The sequence below is a fragment of the Xiphophorus maculatus genome, chromosome 19 (assembly GCF_002775205.1).
Source record: "Xiphophorus maculatus strain JP 163 A chromosome 19, X_maculatus-5.0-male, whole genome shotgun sequence".
NCBI classification, from domain to species: domain Eukaryota; kingdom Metazoa; phylum Chordata; class Actinopteri; order Cyprinodontiformes; family Poeciliidae; genus Xiphophorus; species Xiphophorus maculatus.
The window spans coordinates 24162787-24188290 of NC_036461.1; the positions used below are offsets into that span (position 1 = coordinate 24162787).

At 41.2% G+C, this 25504-nt stretch overlaps 1 protein-coding gene across 4 annotated transcripts in view; it reads right to left on the reverse strand.

Moving 5' to 3' along the window:
• Window positions 1-355: 355 nt before the first annotated feature.
• Window positions 356-25504, reverse strand: part of LOC102233488 (alpha-actinin-1) — a 61965-nt gene continuing 36816 nt past the window's right edge. Inside the window, exons 4-22 of one of the 4 annotated variants that reach the window (XM_023353127.1) lie at window positions 22642-22728; window positions 22004-22091; window positions 18721-18799; window positions 18492-18573; window positions 17306-17391; window positions 12142-12234; window positions 10324-10554; window positions 8894-9041; window positions 8638-8788; window positions 8443-8551; window positions 8171-8311; window positions 6857-7039; window positions 6568-6702; window positions 6244-6423; window positions 5272-5418; window positions 2620-2700; window positions 2274-2339; window positions 1502-1660; window positions 356-943 (exon numbers count right to left, since the gene is read on the reverse strand). In XM_023353127.1, coding sequence (XP_023208895.1) covers window positions 785-943; window positions 1502-1660; window positions 2274-2339; window positions 2620-2700; window positions 5272-5418; window positions 6244-6423; window positions 6568-6702; window positions 6857-7039; window positions 8171-8311; window positions 8443-8551; window positions 8638-8788; window positions 8894-9041; window positions 10324-10554; window positions 12142-12234; window positions 17306-17391; window positions 18492-18573; window positions 18721-18799; window positions 22004-22091; window positions 22642-22728 — 2405 coding nt within the window. In that variant the 3' untranslated portion in view covers window positions 356-784. Of the gene's footprint in view, window positions 944-1501; window positions 1661-2273; window positions 2340-2619; window positions 2701-5271; window positions 5419-6243; window positions 6424-6567; window positions 6703-6856; window positions 7040-8170; window positions 8312-8442; window positions 8552-8637; window positions 8789-8893; window positions 9042-10323; window positions 10555-12141; window positions 12235-16289; window positions 16376-17305; window positions 17392-18491; window positions 18574-18720; window positions 18800-22003; window positions 22092-22641; window positions 22729-25504 lie in introns of all 4 variants that reach the window. The other 3 variants (XM_023353130.1, XM_023353129.1, XM_023353128.1) reach the window with 3 other exon arrangements.

Sequence of the window (25504 nt, forward strand, 5' to 3'; positions counted from 1 at the left end):
TTAGGGGGGGAAAAAAGCCCCAGTGAACCAATGTGAGAGTTATTAACTAAAGAAAAGTGGCGAACTTTTGAGGCCGCTTGCCGATGACCTTCCAAGAGGTCATCGACAATTCAACTAGGAATTCTCAGAATTGTGAAAATGTTCAAAAGCCATTCACATTTCCCTTTTTTTCTCATTTGTGTGCTGCTATGACACACAACACCAGTGCATACCTTAAACGCCTTGGTTATGATGCAGTAAATGTGTAGAAATTGTAAGAACACTTTGACAGAGTGCTTTACGCGTGTACTCTTTGATCACAGTCTGATCAGAACACACACACAGGTGTTCTTGTATCAAAAACCGACAAAGTGCAGACGTGTTTTTTTTTTCTTTATTACAATTTTTCGTCTCTTATTTAACCAGGTGAAGAAAAATACCTTTTTTTTGTTCAGTATAATAAAATAATGTTAACTTTATTCATTTTTCTGAAGAAAATCAATGACAAAAAAACCCCCACATTTTATCTCTCCCTCTTTGTAAACCTGGAGAGTCGCTGCTTTGCGATGAAAAGCAAACACAACAAAGACGGAGCGAGGGAGGGGAGGAGGGAGCGGTGACGAAGCTGGACAGTTGAAAGGTCACGGAAGATACTGACAAAAAGATAAGGCCTGAAACGTACAAAAAAGAAAAGAAAACAAAAAATCAGCACAGCTGGACAGGAGAGTGGAGACGAGTCGGAGCACGTGGCGGTGAACGGAGCGGGGAGAGGATGGTCCCGGGTCAGGACGCCCGACGCCAGTGTTCAGAGGTCGCTCTCCCCGTATAGAGCCGTGGAGAAGGACATGTAGTCCAGGGCTCCGGGGACACCGTCGGGGCCCGTGTAGGGGGCCATGCGCGCGATGCAGTACTCGGCCTGGTCTGGGGGCAGTTCGCGGCGCAGCTCGTCAGCCAAGATGTAGTTCTGCAGAGAGACAGGAAAAACCGAGATTCAGTTTTGTCATTTCAGATTACGTCCAGTAGATTCATTGCATCCATTTCATTTGTGGTTTTGGTTGTGTGTGGATTTTATTTCCATTTTATTTAAAGTTTTTGGTTGTTGTATTGAATTTTTTCCTATTTAAAATGTCATCCAGCTCTAGTGCCTCTATAGTTCTTTGCGAAATTTAAGCTTATTGGTCTTTGAGACAGTGAATTTGCATTATTACGTCATTATTGATATAGTATTTCAAAATAGTCTCAAAAAACCACCATCGTTTATCATAAGTTCCGTTGCAGTGCGCCGATTGCAGTTTTCTGGCTCATCAACGATCTGCAATATATTAATCTGGGGGGATAAATAGAAATGCATGTCATACTTTTCAGACAGATTAAGAAAAATGAACCACTTTATTTTCTTTCCACTTCACACTTTGAGTTGGTCTGTCACGTAAAATCTCACTAGTCTTTTCTCTCTAGTGAAAAGACTAGGTTGTACTGCGGGGGCTTGTTGGGTTTTCTGAGTAGCTCTGCAGTGCCGTACCTTGTCCCCAGCGAGAACCTTGAAGGACGCCATGACCTGGTCGGCTGTGTCCGTGTCGGCCGTCTCGCGGGACATGAAGTCTATGAAGGCCTGGAAGGTGACGATGCCCATTCTGTTGGGGTCCACTGTGCTCATGATGCGGGAGAACTCGTTTTCCCCCTGGTGGCGACAGACGGGTCACGGTAAAGCAGCTATAGTCGGACGATGTCGCGCAAAAACCGGAAAATCAAACTGCGTAAAGATAGCGGAGAATTTACACCTTAAACTTCAGGTGGTGATGAAGAGATTTTCATCTACAGTATGTAAAAGAAGAATTGTTCAGAAAATTACATAATTTAACACAAGACTGAAACGATAAATGAGCTAAATTGTGATTAATCGATTATTGAAATAATTTTCAACTAATTTATCAACCGATTAATCGTTGACTGAAGAATACAGTCTCAAAAAAAGGTCAATTGTTGAAAGAACATTGAAAGAACAAAAAACACTTCTAGCATGTTAATGTTAGAAGTGTTTTTTAAGCTGCAGATTCATCCTTTGCTACAAATGATCAAGCATTCACTAAAGGAATTTTAAAAAATCCGATTAATCAATTAATCGTCAGAATAAGTCAATAACTAAAATAATCATTAGTTGCAGCCCTAAAACATCCAGACTGTCCACTATTTTGTGTTTTAAATCTCATTAAATCTACATCCAATACCAAGTCCAAGTGGTCCGGCTCACACACAAAGACATGTTCATACTTGAAGAGTGCTCAATCCTTTACCAGGTTGTAACCCATGGAGATAAGGCAGGTTTTGAAGTCTTCTGCATCCATGATTCCTGTTCTCTTCTACAAGATCAGCGACAGACAAACAAAACCAGCAGGAGAGGAGAAATACAGCAGAGGGAGGGAAAGGAAAAGAAATCAGGCGAAGAAGAAAGGTTCGAGTGAGAAGATTTTTAAGCAAAGTGTGGGGAAAACACAAAGAGTTCAAACAGGAAGAGTAAAGGCAATACAGGAAGAGATGGAGGGATAACAGAGGAAAGTGCAAAAGAGAGAAAAGAAAAGAAAAACAAAAACAAACTCCAGTTAAACCTCGCACTGCGGGAGTGTGGCTACGATCAAATACCTGCGCGTCGTTGGCGATATCGAAGCCCAGGCTGATCAGGCAGGCCTTGAACTCTTCCGCGCCCAGAGTGCCCGAGTGGTCCTGGTGTGTGGGGGGGGGGCCACAGGCCATGCAGCAACACATACAGCCCAATCAGTGATGGCGAGGGGGAAACGGGGAAGGGTTGTGGGGTGTAGGGTAGGTGGTTGGGAGGAGGTAGTGCACCATGCACGGGAGAAGGGGATGGGGGGGGAGGAAGAGGAAGGGAAGGGTGAAGGGAGAGGACCATGCATAAGAGACAGAAAACAGAGAACAGTGCATATCGATTAGGACCGGGCAGGTGAACACATGGTGGCAGCGGCGCTGCCATGCTTGGCGAGGGCATTCAGAGGCATTAATGTGCAGCGGGGCGGGCGGATCACAGGGCCTCCAGGTGGGCTTATTCATATCGTCAATGGCACAGAAACAGAACAACAACAACAACACAGGAACTAAGAAGTACAACGGAGTATCAGAGCCATGCTAAGAAAAATATAAATATGTATAAAAAAAAAAAATCACAAGAACAAATCATAAAATTATGAGAGTAAAGTCGCACCGGAAAAAAAAACAGAGATAATTCGAGAATAATCTCGTACGTGAATAAAGTTGTAGGATATCATTAATAAGTTTGTAAGAGAAAAAAAGTCAAAATAATACGAGAATAAAGTCATTAAATTACCAGAGTAAAGTTAAAATATTGTGAGGACTCTGACACGAGAAAGAAGTCTTACACCTGTGGTAAAATGTTAATAGATTAAGTATTTCCTTATTCACAAGATGCTCGACATTCGTTTTATGGCAGATGTGTTCTCATGTCAGAGTTCTCAAAATATTACGATTTTATTCTGGTAACACTGCAACTTTATTATCGTAATTTTATGACTTTATTCTCAAATTGTTATTTTTCTATTTTATTTTTTTCTTAGTGTGGCCTCAATACTCCGGCGTAAAAAGGACAAACTGTTTGATTTTCTTACATAATTAAAACAAACATTCATTTTGAATATGCAACAAATAAATAAATCAAGTCTTTAAATGACCAACCCCCCCCAAAAAAACTATTTAACTATTTATTATTTCCTTTATTTATCATTTTCAAGAGGGACCTGGGCCCCTTAACGTATGCCCCTGGCTGAGCATACATTAAAAGACGAGATTCACCTAAAAAATAATGAATCACCCTCCTCAGTCTCTTTGGAAAAGTTTGCACTCCAACTGTAGTTCGTCATGTTTGTGCGTTTGGTCAGACAAAGCGTGAGACAGTTGGATGGATCTGCGTCTAAACTGACGTAATGCTCCTGGATTTCCTGTTCGCTCCTGTTCCGACCCTCGCCTACGGTCTCGAGATTTGGATCATGGCCGCAAGGACAAAATCGTAGAAGCTTGTTAAAACTTTGCCCTCAACACAAATTAATCTGGATCGTCGTGTCCTTGTTTGGAGCTTACTACAGCTATCCGTTGTCGTCTAAAGAGCCGAATTAAATGACTTCTGAGTTACTCTGGTTGCTGGCAGGACCTGCCAGGAGCAGGTGTGAAGTCGAGGAGACTTACCTGCTGCTGGAACGAACCGAGGACTCTGACATCACAGGAGCGGATGGAGGTCAGCTTCATTGAGTCAACGTAGGGGCTACATGCAGTTTTCCATGTTATTCTCTTTAGTGGTCTTCCCTTTTATCTCACTGCGTCAGGCATTCTTACTCAATTTTATGTAAATCGGTAATTCTGAATTTATTTTGTTACCATTCATTTGTCTATTTTTGTTTTCAATTTAATTTGTTTTTTTTTAATGATTTACTCCCATCCAATCTTGGATGAATTTTAGTCAAATAGTAATATCTTATGTTGTTTAATAGGCTCTAATCTTAAATGTCTGTCCCAGTTAGAATTTAATTACTAAAGATTATGTCACATAACAGATGAAATTTTAGATGAAGTGCCAAATCTCTACATTTTTCATACCGTTCCCACCTTATCCCACAAAAACAACCTCCCAACTCAGGGAATGGAAAAACACAGTTCATATTTAACAGCATCGATTAATATTCAGAGTATAGATATTTGAGTATTGCAAGTAAACAGACATGTTTGGTAGCACTTTATTTGACAGGGTGTGCATAAGACTGACATGACGCTGTCATAAATATGACAAAACACCTGTCATGAACATGAAGGAGTGTTTATGACTGCTGGCATGAAGTGTCATTTGTTAAATAATGACACTTTTAATGCAAAGTTGCTCTAAAGGTTGCATTAAAAGTCCATTAAAAGTGTCAACTTTACAATATTGTATAGATAATGACATTTAATGCAAAGTTGCCACTTTTAGAGCAACTTTGCATTAAAAGTGTCATTATTTACCGATTGACACTTCATGACAACAGTCAGACATTCATAAAGACTCCTTCATGTTCATGACACTGCCATGTCAGTCTTATTCACACCCCGTCAAATAACGTGTTACCACATGGTTCTTACGTATTTGAGTGTTTTCCTACAACAGTTCCAGGATAAATCCATAACTTTGTTCTGCATCTATTCTCTTCTCTTATTGGTTCCCACAAAACCCTTTGTATGGATTAAACGGTCAGCCGTCCCTCTGGCCGCGGCCCTGCGGAGCGACTCGGTACTGACCCTGTCGAAGTGGTTGAAGGAGGCGCGGAACTCGTTCAGCTGCTCCTGGCTGATGCCCTTGGCGTCTCGCGTCAGGATCTGGTTCTCAATTTCGTTGATGGTGCGGGCGATGGTGGTGAGTAGCTGCTCCCAGCCCACACGGATGTGCTGCACGGCAGAGAGAGACCGGGAGAAGAGGAAGAGGATGATGAAGGGGTCGGAGAGTCCTGGATCTGAGCTTTAATCTTCACCTTATCCAACCTGGGGTGTTCCATTTAGAACCAATGTCAGGGAAAATATGCCCTGATGCATTCTGGGATGTTATAATATTTTAGGCCCGCCTGCTGTACTGCTGTCTGGTGATGAATTCTAACATTTCTTTCAATATTTTCTAACATTAAAGTCACCAATGTCCATGTATTTTACTGGGATTTTATGTCAGACTAACTGGAAGTAGCCTGTAGATGTGAAGCGGAAGCAAAAATATTCAATAATCCACCAATTTTTAAATTTTTTTTTACCAATAAAATGCATAAGAAGTTTGGCATGGAGCTGATCATACTGGAGCTTTGACTTTGAGTCATTTTAATTCAGGAAAATGCTTTGATAGAACTGTTTGTGTTTAGCATCGAACCACCAGCTTACATTTACCCATGATGGACATAAAAAAAAGCTAGCTAGCTAGCGAGGGTATATTAGCAGCTAGTTAGCGGTAGCCTCAACAACTTCAATTGACCATAATGGATTGAGAATGTCTGGATGCGACTCAAACGTTTGCCTGACAATAAAGTCCAGCGAGGAAAAATAAACTACATAGAATATGGTAATTAATGTATTTAAGGCCAACTTGGTCTTTTTATTATGAATTTAAGACATTTTAAGGCTTTAATTTTGAATTTAAGACTTTAAATCTGGACTCCCTGTGTCAAATAATCGATATATCAGTGGAGATTAGCATCAGGGGGACTGGATTTGATCCCTTGCGACGTTTACCTCCATTGTGTAGTTGGTGTGTTTGTTGTCAAAGATGAGAGCCTCTTGAATGAGTTGGTGGTCTCCCTCCAGCTGGTCGATCTTTGGCTTGTAGTTGACGATGCTTTTCTCGTACTGGCGGAGGTGCGTCAGTTGGTCCTCTAGGGTGCCGTGCATTTCGATCGAGATCCGGCCGATTTCCTGCTCAGGTGTACAGAGAACGCCATGAGATGTCTGGCTTTTACAGCCTCACCAAAAGTTTTCACATTTAATCTAGTCATGAAATTTTTTGTTTTATATATATATATAAATAAAAAAGGATCAGTGAGAGGTAAAGTTGTCAACCTCCATCTTGGTCTGGATCCAGGGCCCAATGACGTTGGCCTGTGTGGCGAACTGCCTGCGCAGACGCTCGTTGTTCTGCTGCCGGGCGTGCTCTTCGATCAGAGCCTGGTCTCGCTGAGGCACCAGCTGCCTGACCTGCAGATTGGAGTTAAAATTGTAAAAAAAAAAACAACAAAAAAAAAAGCCCAAGAGATTTTTATAACAAAAAGAAAAAAAAAAGGGAACACACTGAGCAATCACTCTGTCTTAAGGAGAAAGAAGAAAAATTGCTGTGTACTAGTCCCAGTACCTTATCCCATTTAGCGTTGATCTCCTGTGGGTTGATGGTTGTGTAGGGGTTGGTGCCGGCCATGTTCACATGATAGGTCTGCACGATTTTGGCAATCTCATTGTGGATGCCAAGGATGGCCAGGCGCTCTTTGTCGGCCTCTGGCAGCGTGGCTTTGAACTGCTCATGGGCTGTGCTCAGTCCCTGAAACAACAACAGACATCTGTAAAAACATGCACTGTCTTCTTCTGTGTGATAAACGGAAACAGTGACAGTTTTCATTTTAGATTGAAGAGAACACATTAAAATATATACACCTTGAACACACCAGCACCATGTCCCTTTCTACTTTGGACAATAGACAGAGCTCTTAAACAACAAAAATGAGATTTTTAAGTTGCTTTATGTTATTTTGGAATGTAGCTTGAGAGGAATCACCAAGACTTCTGCTTATTAAGCATTTCACTACTGAAACACTGATGCCTGCAGATGGCATCAATGTTTTAGGTGCCACACTTCAATAAATAATCACTTAATTGAGTCACCAAATAAAGTGGGAGCACTCCCAAACCCCAACTCCAAATCAACTCTTAAAGCGTTTACCCAAAGTTCAGGTTGATAGGGGCAAGTTGAAGTCTTAAATCCGTAAGAGGTAAAAGTTTGAGTCAAGTCTGAAGTCCCTGAGGGTCAACTCTGAATCAAGTCTAAAGGTTCCCACATACTCCTCGGACGAACCGTACGTATTCTGAGAGGCCAACGTAGAGATCGCCTTCGTTTCCCGTGACAAATTCCTTCACTTCCCACAATCCGAATGGATACAAGCAAGTTTGAAGAGCTAGTTGGGTACCTACCCTGTTTCTTCTCCACCAGGCCAGCCACCGTACACTTAGTGCAGCACAAAGTGGAGGTCTACTTTGTGCCGCACTAAAGTAGACCTCCACCTGAATCCTTGCGACTGGTTGCGCCAATATCCGACCTCATCAGCTTGGTATCGAAAACAGAACAGTTTGATGTGAACACTGTTTCCCGCCAAGCAATTTATCGTGCAACACGGTACGCGTAAAAATGCACCTTTGTACGGATTTCTGTGGAGTGAAGTACACCTGAGAATGTGGGGGTTTAAACCCTTCACCCCAAGTCAGGTCTCAAGACTTTGAGGATGAAGTTCAAATCAAATTTCAAGGCCTTCACCCCAAGTTGAGTGTCAAGTCTGTAAGGATCCGGCTTAAATCAAGTCTCAAGTCTTGGAAGGCCAAGTCTATTTAGCACATTTTTAGCATTTCCTTATTACAATACATTCTTGTTTGGTTCGTACCGGTGTAGGTCCTTGCTCACCTGGATTTCTTCAATTGTGTGAACGATGAAAGTGTCTTGCAGGTCCTCCATGGCGCCCTCCATCCAGTTATTGAATGGCGCTGCTCTTTTGGCAAACTCAAGGTACAGTTGGTCGATAGTTTCAAGCAACTTCTCAGTTCTCTGGTGAGATAGAAAGAACACAAAGGCTTTTTTTTTTTAATTGACACCCAGTGTTTCAGAGAAACAGGAATTCACTTTGTTTTTATTTCCCACTAATCTCAAGTAACACTGCAGCTCTCAGCAAGGTTCACCTGTAGCGCCTCGGTGCGTTTCACGGTCATGCCTCCCAGTGCGTCCCACTGATCGCAGATCCGCTGGCAGCGAGCGTTTACACTGGGGGAGTCGTAGTAGTCCAGCTCACTGCAGAACAGAACAAATCCTCACTTTCAGGCACAGTGATGGTTCCCTGTCCACTTGTCCTCTCTCTAGGATTTATCGGATCTTACTTTAACTCCTGCGCTATCGCTGCAATCTGCTCCACGCGATCCTGGTGTGCGGCCAGGTCGCTCTCAAAGGCCTCGTGTTTCTTCAGCAGAGCCTTGATCTCTGACAGCGAGGCAGTCTCGTAGTCTTGCTTCTGCAGCAAGTCCTCCTTACCTGCGCAGGAAGTGATGAAACCAGAAATGTCATGTTAGATGTAGAGAAGCTAACTGCGTTACTTTAGGAAGATGAAGGATTTTCTTTTTGGTAACGGTTCAGCACCTTCGGTCCAGGCTTCGTGAATCGCCGCTTTCTGCCGAAATTTCTCCGCCAGGTGGTCGAGTCGCTCCAGCCGGCGAATCTCGTTGAGGAGCCACTCTTCGTAACCCTTTTCCGCTCCCTCTAGGCTTCCCCAAGCGTTATTAATGTCCTGCACAAAGCCAACAAAGACATTAGAGTATTTGTTTTAGGCGACACGGCGCACTTGAATTAGGTCTGCCGTTTGTCGTCGCTGCCCCGATGTTGAACACTTGGAATAAATCCATTTGAGGCTAATTTTTGCTTTAGCTCTTCCTTAAATGGACATTTGAGTTCTCCACTCATGTTTAAAGGAATATTCAGACATTTTTAAAGTGAGATTATGCTAAAAGGTTATATTTTAGCTGCTGGGGATTACTCTCTGGTATCTTCGTTTAGCATTTTAATGTCCAATTTTAGTAACATATTAAAAATAACAGTTTGTGTTGACACTTTATAAACCTTCAAACTGTCCATGTTTTTCCAATGGGAGATTTACAAAAGCTGATTATACAGGAAATTGGAATAGGAGGGGCAGTGCAACAGTAATAATATTCCTCCTAAAGCGTTTCTCACTCAAAGAAAATTAAACCGACAAGGAACGTAAAAATATTACGGCGATTTATGTGAAAGTTTATACTGTTACTACTTACATTTTATGAGATAATTACTCTCACCGGAAAATGCTTTACATATAAGCTTTTTTTTTTTTTTAAGCATCAAAATATTTTTGAATTTTTGTTTCTCCCAGGAAGATAATTGGTGGCGAACTGCCTCCTACTTCCATTTAATGTGTAGCTTATCACTCCTATCGACATAAATAATCAATCCAAACATGGCGGCGGTTTAAATGTTTACAAAATAGCGTTAGCATAAACCGCCAGGAAGGTTTAGATTGGAGTTGTTCAAGAAAATAGTAGTCGTTTATCAAACAAAAATAATATCCATCTGACATCAAATTTTGACAAATACTTTAGTAGTGTGAAGAAAATGCATGCAGATTCACTCATCTTGGATCCAAATTATCTTTTGATTGGATCAGAATCATCTTCTGTTGCATTCAAAGTTGTTATTCCGGGTTTCAGCCTAGAAAGGGTGTTAAATTTTTTTTGTACTCGTTTGTAATCTGAACTATTTTAATTTCACATTGCAGCTGCCCATCCATTAATATCAGAGGCATCAGGAAATCAGTCAGTGACAAGGATTGATCGGTCATGACTGGTGATCATCAAATATCAGATTTTCGCCCCCAACCAGTGAACACATCATATCCAGGAGCAAATATGAACAGCAGAGGTTATTACTAAGTAAAGGAGACTTAAAAAGTACATGAAACGAGGCTCAAGGTAAGAGAAGGTCTGTACAGAATATGAATCTTGTTGAATTGCAGTCTTTCAGAAACCATAGCGACATACCGAGACCATCTTTCCCTCGGAGGGCATGAAGGCGGGCCTGTTGCTGAGCCTCAGTTTGGTCTGAAGGGTGTTGAAGTTGATCTCCAGCTGGCACTTCTCCTGCACTTTGGGCGGCTTGTGGAGACGACGGTAATCCCTGAAGTCCTCCAGCTTCTGCTGCATGGCCTGCATGGTGTTCTCAGGCAGTCTGTTTTCCAGCCAGGGGATGGTGCGACGGATCCACTCCAACAGCTGAGGGGTTGTGTGTGTGTGTGTGTGTGTGTGTGTGTGTGTGTGTGTGTGTGTGTGTGTGTGTGTGTGTGTGTGTGTGTGTGTGCATGAAGGGGTAGGGATAATACAACAGAGACGGAGGAGAAAAGCAAGTTGATGGAAGAAAGGATGAAAGGAGAGCCGCGCAATTGGAAAAGACGGGGAGAATTGGTGGAGGTCATCAGAGAGTCATGGAAGAAAAGTGTGTGTGATTTATGTAGTCGATGGAAAAAGGAGGAGAAAAAGTAGAAATCATCATTTAGCATAAAATGTTTGGTCTAAATTCTTGCAATTTAATGTATTTGCAGTGCAATTTCTTCTTCAGTTTTTGCATGTTTCAACACTGAGCCAACATTTTTAAAGCTTTATGAACAAAATCTGTAACGTAATGTTTAAAATCACCAACACTAAAAACAAGCCTTTATTTTATCCTACAGCATTATTAAACCTTGTTTTAAAAGTTTAATAATGCTTTAGAAGATGGTGCCTTCTAAGCATTTGCAAGATTGGGGAAAAAAGAAGTTAACTCACCATTTTTATGATTCATAAAACAATAAACGGGGAAAAAAAAAAAAATCAGTGGCTTGTTTTTAAAGTGTTTGACATTTATCTACTCAGTAAATACAAAGCAACAGCTTGAAGTATTTGTATTTATTTTTTGTATTTATTTTGTATTTTACCTTGATTCAAGCTACATTCTATTTTTGTATTTATTTTTTTGTATACTTTGTACTTGTATTTGCTTAAAATTACAGGCAAGGAGCAAATTAAAGTTTCTCCAAACACATATGCACATGCTGCTGTGCTGTTTTAAAAAAAATATAAATATAATAAATGCGATTTTTTTTTCATGGAATAATTGTAATGAATTCCCACAGGGGAAGGAGAAAAAAACAAAATACCAGTAAAATATGTTTAGATCTAATCTTCTTGTCATTAGTTTTCCACAAATGACATCATTATCCCAATTGAAGAAAATGTTACCCTCCACTCTTTTGTTTTGTTTTCCCCTTATTTGAAATCTTAAAAATAGAAATATAATTGTGGCTCTTTAAAAATGTCCTTTGGCAGATATTCATCATAAATATCCCAGTTGTTTTGAGGCTCTAAACTGGTTTACATCGGAGGACTGAGGGCACAGATGGCTGTTGCAGACCCCGATAAAATACAGTGGAGTTTGTAAAAATGCAAAGTGTGTGAATATTTCTGAAAGCCACTGTGCTTCTAAAAATGTTGGTGTAGTGAGTTAGTAATTGTAGACGTGCAAGCTTGTTCCTTGGCAAACTAGTTCTAGTTTAAGCCTGCATAAACAGCAGACAGTCCACAGACTGCAACACGTAAAACAGTTTTTAAAAAGGCCGCAGTATGATTTGATAACAATCACGAGTGTTGCACAATGCACAGAACTCAATACAAGTCCTATTTTGTCTGGCTTGTTTATCATTATCCGCCTTATCTGCACCTGAACGCAGCACGAACATCCGCCGAGGGCAGGGATGCAGCTCAGTGAGCGGGAAATGAAATAGACGAGGAGGCAAAACGGAGGGAAAGAAGCGGGGGAATGCTCACATCACTGGCCAGCTTCTCATAGTCCTCCATCAGCTGTTCGTTCTCCTGGTTCACCGCCAGCACCTTGCAGATCCGGTTGGCCGCCGTCTCCGCCTAAACCACCAGGGCGAAGCAAGAAACAACGTGAGTTCAGCCGTCTACGACACCCACGCACGTCTATCCGAAGAAGGCTCTGCGAGGTTAAAGTGTTGTTGTTTGTTTTCTTTTGACGTTTGGCTGCGATAAATTAATCCGAACCGCCCACAGAGAATTACCAGGGGAATCGCTTCGGGGAAATCGAGCGATTAATCAGCAAGCGCTCCGAAACTGATGGAATCAGGACGACTCTCGGTTTGTGTTATATTAAAACTAAAAAAATAAACAAACAGAGAAAAATGTGTCATCTAGAGCATTGTCTTTCAAAGAGGGGCCTCAGAAAACGACTAGTAAATTATATATAAAAATAAAAACTTTATTTGCTTATCAGAAATTTAAGTAAAAGTTAAAGTATAAGTTAAAGTAATCCATTCAAATGTTATTTGCCATCTTCATTTTTTCTGATTGGCTGATTGCTGAACGTGTCCAGTTGCTTTACTCCTCTCGCTAGCTTAGCAAAGCTAATTAAAACGCTCGCTAGCTTAGCAAAGCTAATTAAAACGCTCGCTAGCTTAGCAAAGCTAGTTAAAACTCATAACTTACGAGGCAGGATTCATGTTACACGAATGTGTAACGAACGTTGTACAAACGTTAAAGAACGTTTTGTAAAACGTTCTTTAACGTTGTAAAACGTTTTAAAGAACAACGTTTTACAACGTTAAAGAACTGCAGCATGGAAACGTTAGCCATGAACACATGTTGATTTCTGCACCACTAACATGTAACATCCTTACTACTGAGATATAATACAGAGAGATTTTTTTTTAAATCTATAAAATAGTAAAAACATAAATAAAAAATGAGGAGAATGGAAGACGACCATTTATTTACAAGCTGTTTGAATGTATGAAAGGATATTTGCTTAGTATAAGGGATTGCTGCAAAAATCAATAACTCAATGTAATACCAGCTGGCATTATATGAGCTGTATATTTAGGAAGGAATGAAAGTGGACTGGATCTAGAATGAATATGTTTAGACAGCACTGGAAGGATCTGGATTTATTTGAACTGAATATGGATTATATATTAGTTGCTCTAAATTGGACCTCTATATCTTGTAAAGCCCCGTAAAATGGTATTTGTTCAAATTTAGAACTAAAAAAAATAAACCAATTTGCTTTTTGTGTGTGTGAAATGTATGGATTGAAAAAAAAAAGTAAAAGGCAGCAATTACAGCAGCATGCAAAGTGTAAAAAATAAAGCTGATTTGGTTGAGAAAAGAAAGACAAAAAAAAGTTTGTAACTGGGATTTTAGAGGCTTGTGCCTTAAAATTAAGGGAAATTAAGAGAGATTAAAAGCTATTGCAGACATGTCCTTACATAAAGTGCAGATAAAAACCGAAGTCTCAAAACTCGTAACCTCTTTCACGGCTCGGAGACTCGCATCCCACATGGAGGGCTGCCTCCAGCTTTCCTTTGTCCAAACATCACAAGGAAAACCTTGGCTCGGTCCGAGATTCCCTCTAAGAGGAGCGGCCTTAAAAGGAGAGCCAGGATGTGCAGGTTGTGCTTCTGTGAGCAAATGTTTGCACGACTGGGCCGCTTAGCCGAGAGCCCCGACCTCCTTCATGCTGCTTGCTGTTCTGGCGGAGAGCAAGAACTGCTGATTGGAGCTAAAACTGAAACCTTTCATTCAGGAAGCCGCTGTGGACAGTGTTGTGTGAAGGCTGACTGAACGTAGCAATATATTCCACATTTGGTAATAAATCTACCTACATGAAGATGTAAAGCTTCTGTTTCATGGCTGCGGTGTAAAGCTTCGTCATGATACACCGCGAAAACAAAAAAAGTATTTTTTGGTCTAGTTTCTAGTGCAAATATGTTGAACTAAGACAAAAATAACTTACAAACAACTTTTCAGCAAGATACGGGGGCTTGTTTTATGTGAATAATTCCTTAACATTGATGAAAATGTGCTGGTTCCAATGGCACTTCTAATAAGACATTTTCCAATGTTATTAGTTTAGCTTTGTCTCATTTCAAGTATTGTCACTAGAAGCTAGATTAAAAATACTTGGTAAGAGTTTGTGTGTGATTTTTTTTTTTTTTTTTTTGGAGTGTAAAATCCAATAAAACTTAAAATACAAAGAGTTTCAGCAAGTTTCGTCTGTTGCTACAACAGGCCTTAATAGCAAACAGGCTTGTTTGCAGCTTAACGTAATAAAAAGCCTGGTGATAATTTCCATGTACAGACAAGTGCAGTGATGGGAGGTTCATAGTGTTTATGGGGAGATTTCTGCCCACAGGCGGCAATCTGAGGTACTAGACAAGAGGAGGAAGGAAAAAAAAAAAAAAAGCTCCTCCTTGTTTTTATGTGAAAACTAACAGACGGCGGACGGGTTCAGGCCTGTCAGGAGAGTCTGTCGCCCCAGGAGACGATCCCAGGAAGATTTTAAGGACAGCGGATTTAACAGGATGTCCTGAGTTATTGTTCACGACAGAGATCCAGCCCAATCTTTGTCATGATGTTTTACACTTAAATCTTTTGTCAGACGCTGCCACTGAATGTTGCATTGATTTACTGTCAATTTACAGAGTATATACTGTACATACCCTCATTGGGCCTAAATGAAATAAGTGATTATTTTTGTCAAAAAGCCTTTTAGCGAGTTGTAAAGATGCCATCCTGGCATAGTTCTGGCTGAATGTTTAGCTGTTCTTACCAAAAATGTTGGAGCTTTTTAAATAGTTTGTTTTCCTGGCTTTTAATAATAGTTTTTTAAGGGAATGGAGTTGAGTGTGATGTTACCCTGATTTATCCGTTCCATAACGAGCTTCAAAGTGGCATCACCCAAGAGAAAGCAAATTTCAACCAAATGACCTAAAACAGACGCAGATTCTCTAAAGCCACGGTTCTGCACCTTTATTTTATAAGCGGTTTCAGGGCCCGGTTTGGTATTTCAGACCCAGTTTAATTACCACAAGGTCCAGCGGAACCAGTAACAGCTCCACTTTGGTTTTTGAATTGCAGTGCACTGATTGCAGGTTCCTGGTCAAACACGTACCTTTCGATTTTGGCCGATACACTTTTTTTTGAGTGTGTATCTGGAATTTAGTGAAAGTTTTTCTAAGTTGAGAACAGTGATGTGACTATTTTTAGCCAATCATGTACAGACGTGATCTGGTGTGGGAACTTGTCATTCTGCCCTCCCTAACAGCAGAGATAAAAGGACGGCGGTGGATTTTCAGACCTTTGCAGAGGCAGATTAGATCAGTTTCCAATTCAAGTATCAGATTATCGCCGATCTCCCAAAATGAAGGAAACCAGAGTCCATTTATCAGCCGGTTGATTTTTATCTGTGCGTCCCCATTTCTGAAGGCATTCAATTTGCGATTCACTACTGATGGGTAAATTGTTAGAATCAAGGTGTAATTTGGCAACATAAAGATGAAGCAAAACATTTTAATAGGAAACAATGTAAAAAAAAAAACACCACCATATTTGTTGAGTACTATTAGACTTTTTTCTTTTAAACATGGAAGAAAGTAGAATAAGCAACAAATTGTGGGAAATAAAGCATTATTCCGTAACTAATTAAATTTTTTTTTCCATATTCATGCAAAACATTTAATTATTTTCCAGATTTCAAGACTGTGTAGGAGCTCTGCAATAATTTGACCCGGTCTGATTTAGAGATAATTCACAATAAATTCTAATTAGTTCACAAGTTCAAATTTATTTTGCTTTGTTTATTTTGTTTTTTTTTAAGTTACTTGTTGAGTTATCATTCCATCCCAGAATAAAAAAAAAAACTCAATCCATCATGAAAAACTGACAATAATACAACAGTGACTGTATTTAAACTCTAACAATAAAAAAAAAAAAAAAAAAGCAAAAACAATCTGCTCAGAATTTTACTTTCTTTACGCAGTGCTTTCACCATTTCAACACTCAGGGTGAACTACTGTTAGTGCTAAAACAGTGCTACACAAACAGACGCTGTCATTTTCCTACTAACTCGCTGGACACGTTTTTCTTGGACTTGTTGGCTCTTTTGGCTCGATTCTCACCTTCTGCTTGCCTGAGAACGCGTGGTAGTAACACGACACATAAGTCATGACGGCCTTCTCATCTGGCCTCAAGGTGCTAATGATGTCTGTCCGAGGAACAGAGGAAAAGGGAGAGAGGACAGAGGAGAAAAATGCAGAGTAAAAGTGTGCAGAGAACAAAAAGGGGCCAGCAGGGGGCGCAATCATGAGTCACATGGGTCCTCCAGTCAACTCGAGGTTTCCAGTGGGGAGCACAAAAAAAATAAAACAAAACAAACAACAACAAAAAAAACAATGATGGTGGCGTTTTTATTTGTGTTTAAAGTCAAACTCTGATCTGTGTCCAGCTGCAGTCTGACGTCTCTCAGTTTGGTTATAAACACTGAATTGTTTTAGTCGACTTGCTTAAAAGAGTTGCTGAGATTACAGCAGCTGTCAGAGAAAAGTGTCATTCATTACCCAGCCAGTCTTTCTCTTAGAAAAGGAGGAAGACTGACAGAAACGCTGAAACCAGACGGGCCATGGCCATTAAAGCCTGATAAAGCATCACTGTTTTGACTTGCCAGTTTTTGTTTCACTCACTACCTCCTCCACTCTCTAGTCGAGCCGTCGCTCTGAAGGTTAAACAGAGCTGTCTGTTTAAACGGGTACATTTCCCCTCCTGCGGCGGCGAGAGACGTCAGGCGAATTTGTGTCAACCGCGCGGTCGGTTATTGCAGACGACTGCCGTCATGCAGATCAGAGGCGCTCCGCTCGGCGCTCCGTTTTAGCGAGAGGAAGCTCGAAACGACTGGCGAAACAACAAGGTAGACTGGAGGCCCGCCTGCGCTCATCGCCTCTGACAACACAAGACGTAGTCCCATCATGCATTTTGTGGTGGCGTGAACCATGCGGAAAGTAAAGGAGCGCTGTGCACTGCAGAGAAAAGAGTACTGTTAAGAGACACCTGCAAACACACACACACACGCACAGACACACGCAGACAGGTAGGGGGGAAAAAAAGGGGAGGACAGGGTAGGACTCTGCATCCAGGATACCTTTTGGGCGCCCGAGAAGGCGTGGTAGAAGCTAGAGACGTAGGTCATGATGGCCTTCTCATCCGGACGGGCAGTGCCTACAATGTCTGTGGGGAAGAGAGGAGGTCAGGAGGGCGGATGTGGGGTGGAGGGGGCATGAGGGAGTCAAATGAAGGAGCTAGAAGTGGAGCTCATCACGTTAATTGTAGAGCAAAACAGACCAGAGGCGAGGGTTTGAATCCTGATTCTGTCCTTCGCACAAGAGGAAACCGTATTTGGAGATGCAGCGTTGACGTCAGTGAGGCTTCGTTTATTTGTACGAAAGACAAGCGCCTGTTTACATTCCGCAGAAAATATCCTCACTGTGTGCACAGCTGTGACACGAAACCCCAAAACATGCTCCTTCAGACGGCAGAGGAAGGCCGGCTTCATGTAAAAGATATTGTACCACGACAACCACAAGGGTCGGCGTATTTTATTGGGATTTCATGTGACAAGCTAACACATGTGGTGTACAAATGTAAAGGGAAATGAAAAGGACACATGGATTTCTTTTTTCTTTTAAAGAGATCTGAAAAGTGTGGCTTGCATTTGTATTCTACAACTGAGTATTAGGGCCATGCTAAGAAAATGAAATTATAAGCATAAAGTCGAATATTACGAGAATAGACATAAAACACACAGCCAGAGCTACAATGGATTTGTTTAGATCAAAGCCTATTTATGTGTCAGAATGGTCCATTCAAAGCCCAGATCCAAATCTAATCAGGTATCTGTGGTGAAATCCCAATAAAATATGTTGCGGCTTGTGGCGATCCAAAATGTGGGAAAGTCAGCAGACATGACAGACGAAGACATTCCAGCTGCCAGCTTCATTCACTCTGGTTTTTGTTCAGTCGTTGTTGAGCGTGAACAATACTTTTAAATGCAACCAAGTCAGAGCCAGCTGGCGTGACTCGGTACTAAACTTTTAAAGAAGCTTGGCTCATTTTGCACACCTCTGCAGAGCATGGCTGCCAGATGTCAGAGTGCAAAGTATATATATAAAAAAAGAATATTTGATTTGTGGTGACCTCTTTGTCTCCCCTCTGTGAACTTTGATCTGGCTAAACGGCTCTTCGGAAGGAGCATGCTTTGGTTTTCTAGTGTGCGAAATTGTCTGGTTTCCGTTTCATTCTTTCACAATTTGAGTGTCACGCCAGCTCACCTTCTGCATCCAACATTTTGGGGATGTCCAGGTACTTCTCTGCCACGTCAAAGGCCGTGTTCAGGTTGGTCATGGGGTCATCCTGTCAAAAGCAGACCATTGTGACCGTTAAACTCAGCTTCTAGGCAAAAGGGAAAAAAAACCTGCTACAAGATTTTCCACTTTTTAGATCAGCAGGCTTTTTCTGAGTTATTAGTGTAGCTTTAGGGGAGTAAGTAAACTCACTCACCTTGCGCAGTTTTCCGTAGTCTATGAGTTCTGGACGGTGTCGATGAATGAGTGCACAGAAGCCCAAGCCGTCCTTCCAGCTGAAAAAAGCAGAGTGGAGAAACTTTGGTGAGGAGGAAAGTGAGAAAAGCATTTTTAAAAAGTCAGAAATTGCTGCCAATAACTTCATGTTCTCTTTGTACTGGTGATGAACTTGGCTCTGTCCATGTGCGTTTAATCCCGTCTCTCCCCTAGACAACACGACTGAGGGAGATCTTACCGCTGAGCATCCAGTTTGACTCTGAAGTTGAATATTTTTCTGATCAGAGAATATATCAGACCTAATTATGTTAACGGGTTATGCTAACAACACTGTTTGGTGTAAAAGCTGATACTTAATTAGACATTTTCAGTATCAAAGTGTTTAAAATGAAACTCAGAGATTAGCTTTGCCAAAGTTTAGTATCTGGACAAATTCTAAAGCACTAATTTACTTTTGCTTCTTTTCTTCAAAACTAAAAAGTTCAACATCTGTGTTTAAATCTTGGTTATCGACTGTTACGATTTTTAAGGAGAAGTTTATATTCATGTTCTTATTTCAACATTTAAGGATGAGCTTAGGGCTTTAGCAGCTCCTGCTAAATACTATGCTGGCATAGCATATTATGCATTGGTGGAACTAATGTTTATAATTAGTGCTTTAGAGTTAGCGCAACAAACGTTTTAGCAAGCGATGCTCACCACTGCATGTTAGATTTGGAAATGTTGGCAACCTTTTAAAAGAATTTTTGTTTCAGAAATATACAGTTCTTTTCCCCGCGTCACTCGCGCACATCTGATTAGCTTGTGAGCTTCCACCATTTCTCCCAATCATACAACATATTTCTACTACAGCTAAGGAAACTAAAAGATCAATTTACAGACAGTCAGTTTAAAATATCCATATTAAAACTGAATCAAGCAGAAAACTCAGACATCTAACAGGACCCCGATTGCCTTGATGACATATTTTTAGCTCGGCTCGTTTTGGTTCATTGATTAGCATCCTTGCTTCTGAAGCCAGTCGGTTTAGAAACTGCGTCATCTCGATGTGGAGTTGTGAAAAATCGATGCTTTGTGCTTCCAAGGCAACAAAAACGGGTTATTTACATCTATCGCCTGCCATAAAAAGTTTCCATGCTGCATGGGGAAATCTCTCACAAGGCTACTTAACGCTTTTTATGTCTGAAGTCCTCCAGTAAAAAACAAAAAGCTCTGATCTCCTCTGCCTCTCATCTCCTGACTGAGATGTAAAGCTACCATCTGTCCCTGAAAGGCCACATCAAAGTCAATCCATTTTTTCCTCCCAGCGCTTCGTTTATACCTTCGCTTGAGATGACCTCAGCTCCACCTTTTCGTCTCGCCTCAGCTTTCATCCACATCTGAGTGTGGCAGTGGTCGTCTTTCAATAATTCAACACGGAGCCATTGGGAGTGTTCTGTGAAGCCGACACCGGTCGAACAGGTCCCACCTTCAGATTTGGCTGCTGTTACTAAAATAAATGTTTAACATTTCTGGGATGCGCAAATTATTTCTTCCTGCACTATTTATTTATTTATTTATTTATTGGCCGGTTTAAAGGAACAGGCCTGGTCTTCACTCTTGTTTTCAGTTCTGCTCTGATTAACGGCACACAGCAAAATAATTTCCTTTGAAATCTTGACAGAAAGCAAAAATACTTGAAATTCATATACTTGTGAGGGCCCACAGCATGATGCTGTGGGCTTGCTGTTCTTCAGCAGAGAGGGGGAGGCAGGTCAGAGGTCATGGGAAGACAGATGGAACTAAATACAGAGTAATACTGGAAGAAAACATGTTAGAGGCAGCAAAGACTTGAGACTGGGGCAGAGATTCACCGTCCAACACGACGACTACCCTAAACATACACCCACAGCGACAACAGCAGGGTTTATATCAAGACGCAAGACAGATTGACCCAGTCAAAGTCTCGACATCATAATTCTAATTGTGAATCTGTGGGTACAATTTCTTTCTAAATGTGCGAACCTTACAGAGACCTACTCCAAGGGACTCGGATGTAAAGGCAAAGAAATGTGGTTCGACAGAGTAAAGTATCGACTCAGGGAGGCTGAATTCAAACAACAGGTTGCATCTGGAAATTTCACGCATGTGCACAACACTGGAGGGCAAAAAGACGATTCTTTTCCATGCCATCATAGCCATGCTGCAGCGGTAGGACAGTACTGTTAACAAAATGAGATCTGGATATTATTTAATCCAGTGCAGAGCGACACAGCAAAGAAAACTAACGCTGGATAAACTCCAAAGAACAACTCAAAACCCCTGGTACTCTGCGTAGCTACACTACACACAGACTCGTTGTCATAGCAACTGACTTACAACAACGTGCTACTAATGTGTCAGGATTCAACACCAAAAAGAGTCATGCAAACATTTCTCACATAAAGAACAGGACATTCAGGTTCTTGTTCTAGATTGGTTGCTGCTGTGCTAATCAACTAGCACAGCGGTGGTGGATTAGCTCATTTAAACACCTGCCATGATGATCTGTAAGACTCGGCATGTAGGTCACTTTTTTTTTCGTAACTGAACTGAAACACAGAATTCCACAGCACAGCTACATGTTGAGGTTGTCAAAGTCAAGCTAGCATAACTCACCTAATTTCTGCTTCCTCACTATTTTTTTTTAATTAAGAGTTTTTTCCTGACCTTTTTATCTACTTGTTATAGTAGCAAAGCACTGCGTCGCCTTGTCTTTTATATATTATGTGTATATTTAAGATCTAACTTGCTATGTTGACAACTTGACAGCTAAAATTAATGGTTAATGATTAATTAATGGTAGGTTTTTTGAGGGATCTTGCACGCGTGACGTCACGCTGCAAAGTGTCTAAACTCAACACATGTATGTGAACTTGTGGTTTTAATGTTTTTAAAAGGGTCAGAGGGGATTGAATATTTTTTTTCCATACACTGCAGATAAACACCAGAAAGGCTGAAGTGCAGCTGTAGAGTCTCAAAGTCCACTGATGTTATTTTAGGTCAAAATATGAAAAGATTTTACAGTTTGGTTGACTTCTTTCAACATTATTTTAAAATAACTGGAAACAGTGAAGAGATTATACAACTGGAAGTACCAACCCACAGTCTACCTTCCAGTAAGTTTGCACAGATAAAGTCAAAGATGTACGCCCCTGCTGACTCTGTTTCTACTTTCCTGTGCCTCAATCTCTGCAGGTGAGTTATTGCCTCTTCTGTGACTCGTTACATTCCTCCAACTTTACCTGATGTGAAAGTTCTGGATGTTGACATTCTTGTAGGGCGCAGTTTTCCTCTGGCACCACAGCAGGAGGCCCTCTTTGGCCGACGTCTCTGTGGTTGGGAAGAAGGGATCATTGTGAAGTCGGACAGACCTGCAGCCGACCGACTCGGCTAATCCCCGTTTAGCGCTGGATTAAGTGGAGATACAGAGAATAGGAAGCATCTGCAATGGCTCAGATGTTTTGTGCTTTTTCTGTTACCGTCGGTTACAAAGCTGGGTTTTGTACTGCGCCGTTTCCACACTGTGAAATTAACCACTCAAAAGAATCTCCGACTATACAAATTAAGGCTGACCAAATGGGACGTTTACTCTACGACTTTCACTGTAAGTTATTAAGGTAACTCACCTACTACAGTATAATTTACAAAAGGCCTAGAGACCGAGGCAGTGAGTTGTTTTCAATAAACGACAAGCAAAATGAGCAACAATGAAAAATGTCCCCCAAACACAACAAAGAGACACAAATGCCTGTTCATGAAGTAAACCGTCACAGTGATGGCTAACCGCTGCCGAGGCTTTTAAACATGTCAGGGCAAGAAATATTCTCAGACACCACAAGCATCACTAGTGTTTTTCAAAAACTAAAAACACACACACTACCTTCCACAGAAATGTCCTGGATGGCGAAGCGAAGGATAATGGTCCAGATCATTCCCAGGGTCATCTTAGCGTTACCGTCTACAATTTCTGAAACACAAAGGAAGCCGCGACAGTTTAGGATCTGCACCTTTATTAATATTATAGATTGCTGATTTGTTGGGATTGTTTCAATCTTTGGGTAAAAACCAACCCTTTGCAGTTGAAAAGGAAAAAATCTAAAGGTAAACATCTATTCCATCTGTGAATTTTAAATGTATAAGCTTTTAAATATTTTAGTTTAGTTGTTTTTTTTTAAAGGCGCAGTATTATGTGTCTTCTAGGCACACAGTGCCACTTTACAACACAATCAAGTAACTGTGTTAATTATGACTTAAAAGAAATCTGACTGCAATTTACCGCCTTAAAAGTGGGGCTCTGTCTCTTTAAGAAACCCCTCCTCTCTTCAGAAAGTCATCACAACATGGCTCCTCTATGAACCCTTCAACGTGTTTACCAGCGTTGCTTTGAGAAGTTTCTCCTATAAGGAGCTCAGTAGATGCGCAGTTCCACCAGGTGTTTGCTAATTGCTGCTGGCTAGTCTGAAGGAGCTGAGTAAGAGGGAGGGCTGCTCTGTAAAACGGGAGCTCAGAAACTGCAGCTCTGAGGAGGAGCTACGTCTCAAAGGCAGAGCTAAGTCCACCCAGGCATTTTGCACATCTGAGTGGTTGCCATGGAGATTAAAGGACTTCTTGTACATGCATGGAAGAATCAAAGCAACGCTCCAGGTATGTTTTTGATGAGGGAATAACATTATAACATGATGTAAAGCTCAAACAGTTACATAATACTGCCCCTTTAAAACATTTAAAGACAGTGCATGTTTAGCTCCAGGTCACAAATGGGTAATCAACTACCTGAATGTCCTGCAAAGAAAGAGGAAAACTTATTAAACTGAACACTGAAATCTACTTAGATCTATTTAGAAGAAGGTAAAATAAACTGACATTTCAATAGAGCAAATTAGTCTAGCTAACCAATATCACCAATATGGTCACCCTAATGTTTTTAGCCGCTTAAATTTGCTCAGTCAGGTGACTGCAGACAGAAATCCAGTTTCACCAGAGGAAATACGCGAAGCTTGGCCTGAGCGCAGAGCTGATGAGATGAACCGCAGCTGGCTGTGAAGGACCGGCCCTCAGTCCAGCCACCTCTGTGCCGTCCATAATGAAAATCCCCTTTTACCAGGTCACCCTCTTTCGCTGGCCTCCAGATAATCGTTTGTTTGTCCCGCTAATCCAATCAGGCTCGGAGCGCGGCGGCTCAGCCGTGACGGATGAGCTGACTGCGAGATGCCAGTCAGATGTCTGGAGACGTAACGCGCCGCGAAAGGCGGCTCGCGCCGAATTAGCAGGCAGGAAAAGTGAAGCGCGCCGCTTCCCGGTGACACATGCAGATCATGTTCGGATTAACTCAAACGAACATGAGTGACGAGGAGAAATCCACCTAACGGGATTTGAAACTATACCCCTCCTCTGTCTCCGTTTCATCCCCCCCTGGTCAGTTTGGTGGACCTGCTAGTCATCTGGTCTCATCCCAGCGCTAAGGCCACAGCGAGAGGGAATGACCAGGAAGATAATCTGTCTGCAATGCTTGTCTGGTTTTGTTACACTGTAACAACCCACCTCTAGTGAACTTTTACTAAGTTATGCTACTAATAATAATTAAAAACCTCCAAGAATCGGTCATCAATCGGTTACCGTGACTGAGTGTAAATGACAATTAACCTCATTTACAGTGTAATTATAAAGTATATGCCCCCTTACAGATAAATTATGCTTTAATGTTACAGATCACAAACACATTTTGAAAGGCATAAAAAAAAACAACCTGGGTCATCAAAAAAGAAGAAATTTTAAAATGACATTTTTTCCATCCTCTTGGATGTGCTACTGATGTTCCATCTGCTTCACAATTATGCACGATTTCATGAAGTCTGTGGTTGTAATGTAACAAAATGTGAATGCTATGCAAGGCGATACTGATTATTTTAATAGATTATTCTGACAATTAATTGAATAAAAAAAAAAATGTTACACTGCACAGATTGTGTTGTTCTTTCAGCAAATGGCATGTTTTGCAGTCTGTATACTCCAGTAAGCAATTAATCGATTACTAAATTAGTTGACGATTACTTCAATAATTGATTCATCAGGATCGATCATTTCAGACCTTCACTTAACACTTAGGTGTTTGTTAAATTATCACTGACTGATGCAATCACATGCAGACATGCACCTCTTAGATTTTGGAGCACATGAACAGGACACGCAATAAAAAAAAAAATACAGCAACTGTCAGCAGTTTTTCATTTAAAAAATGTTTTAAAAAAACTCAACCTGATGACACTGAAGCCTGGATTTGTCAGAGTAAGCAAAGCAGTTTTCCTCAACAATCCCACATGGTCCACGTTCAAGCAACTCGACACATTTTCAGTTCGCCGCAGGATTTGTTGCTGCAGCATTAATCCCAACCATCCTTAAACTCAAGAAAACAAACCGTTTACTCTTTAAAGCAACTTGTTTAAATGAACCCGTGAGAACGTTGCCCGCTTGAAGTGAAACGCAAATTCTGTCATCCCCCAACGTGTGAGAGGACATGTGCGAGGTTGTGACGGTAGGCGGCAGGAAGGAAGTGCAGCATTTGCGCAGTTAAAGACTTGCTTAGCCTCTAATGGCAGAAGGATGGACGTTATTTGCGCTAAATGACGAGGAGCCTCTCGGCTCCTGAAGGGGATTTGCTGATCCTGAGATCTACTCTAATAAAGTGCAGTGAAAGCAAAAGCGACACAAGACTTTGCAGTTTGCGGTAAGGATCTCATTAAACA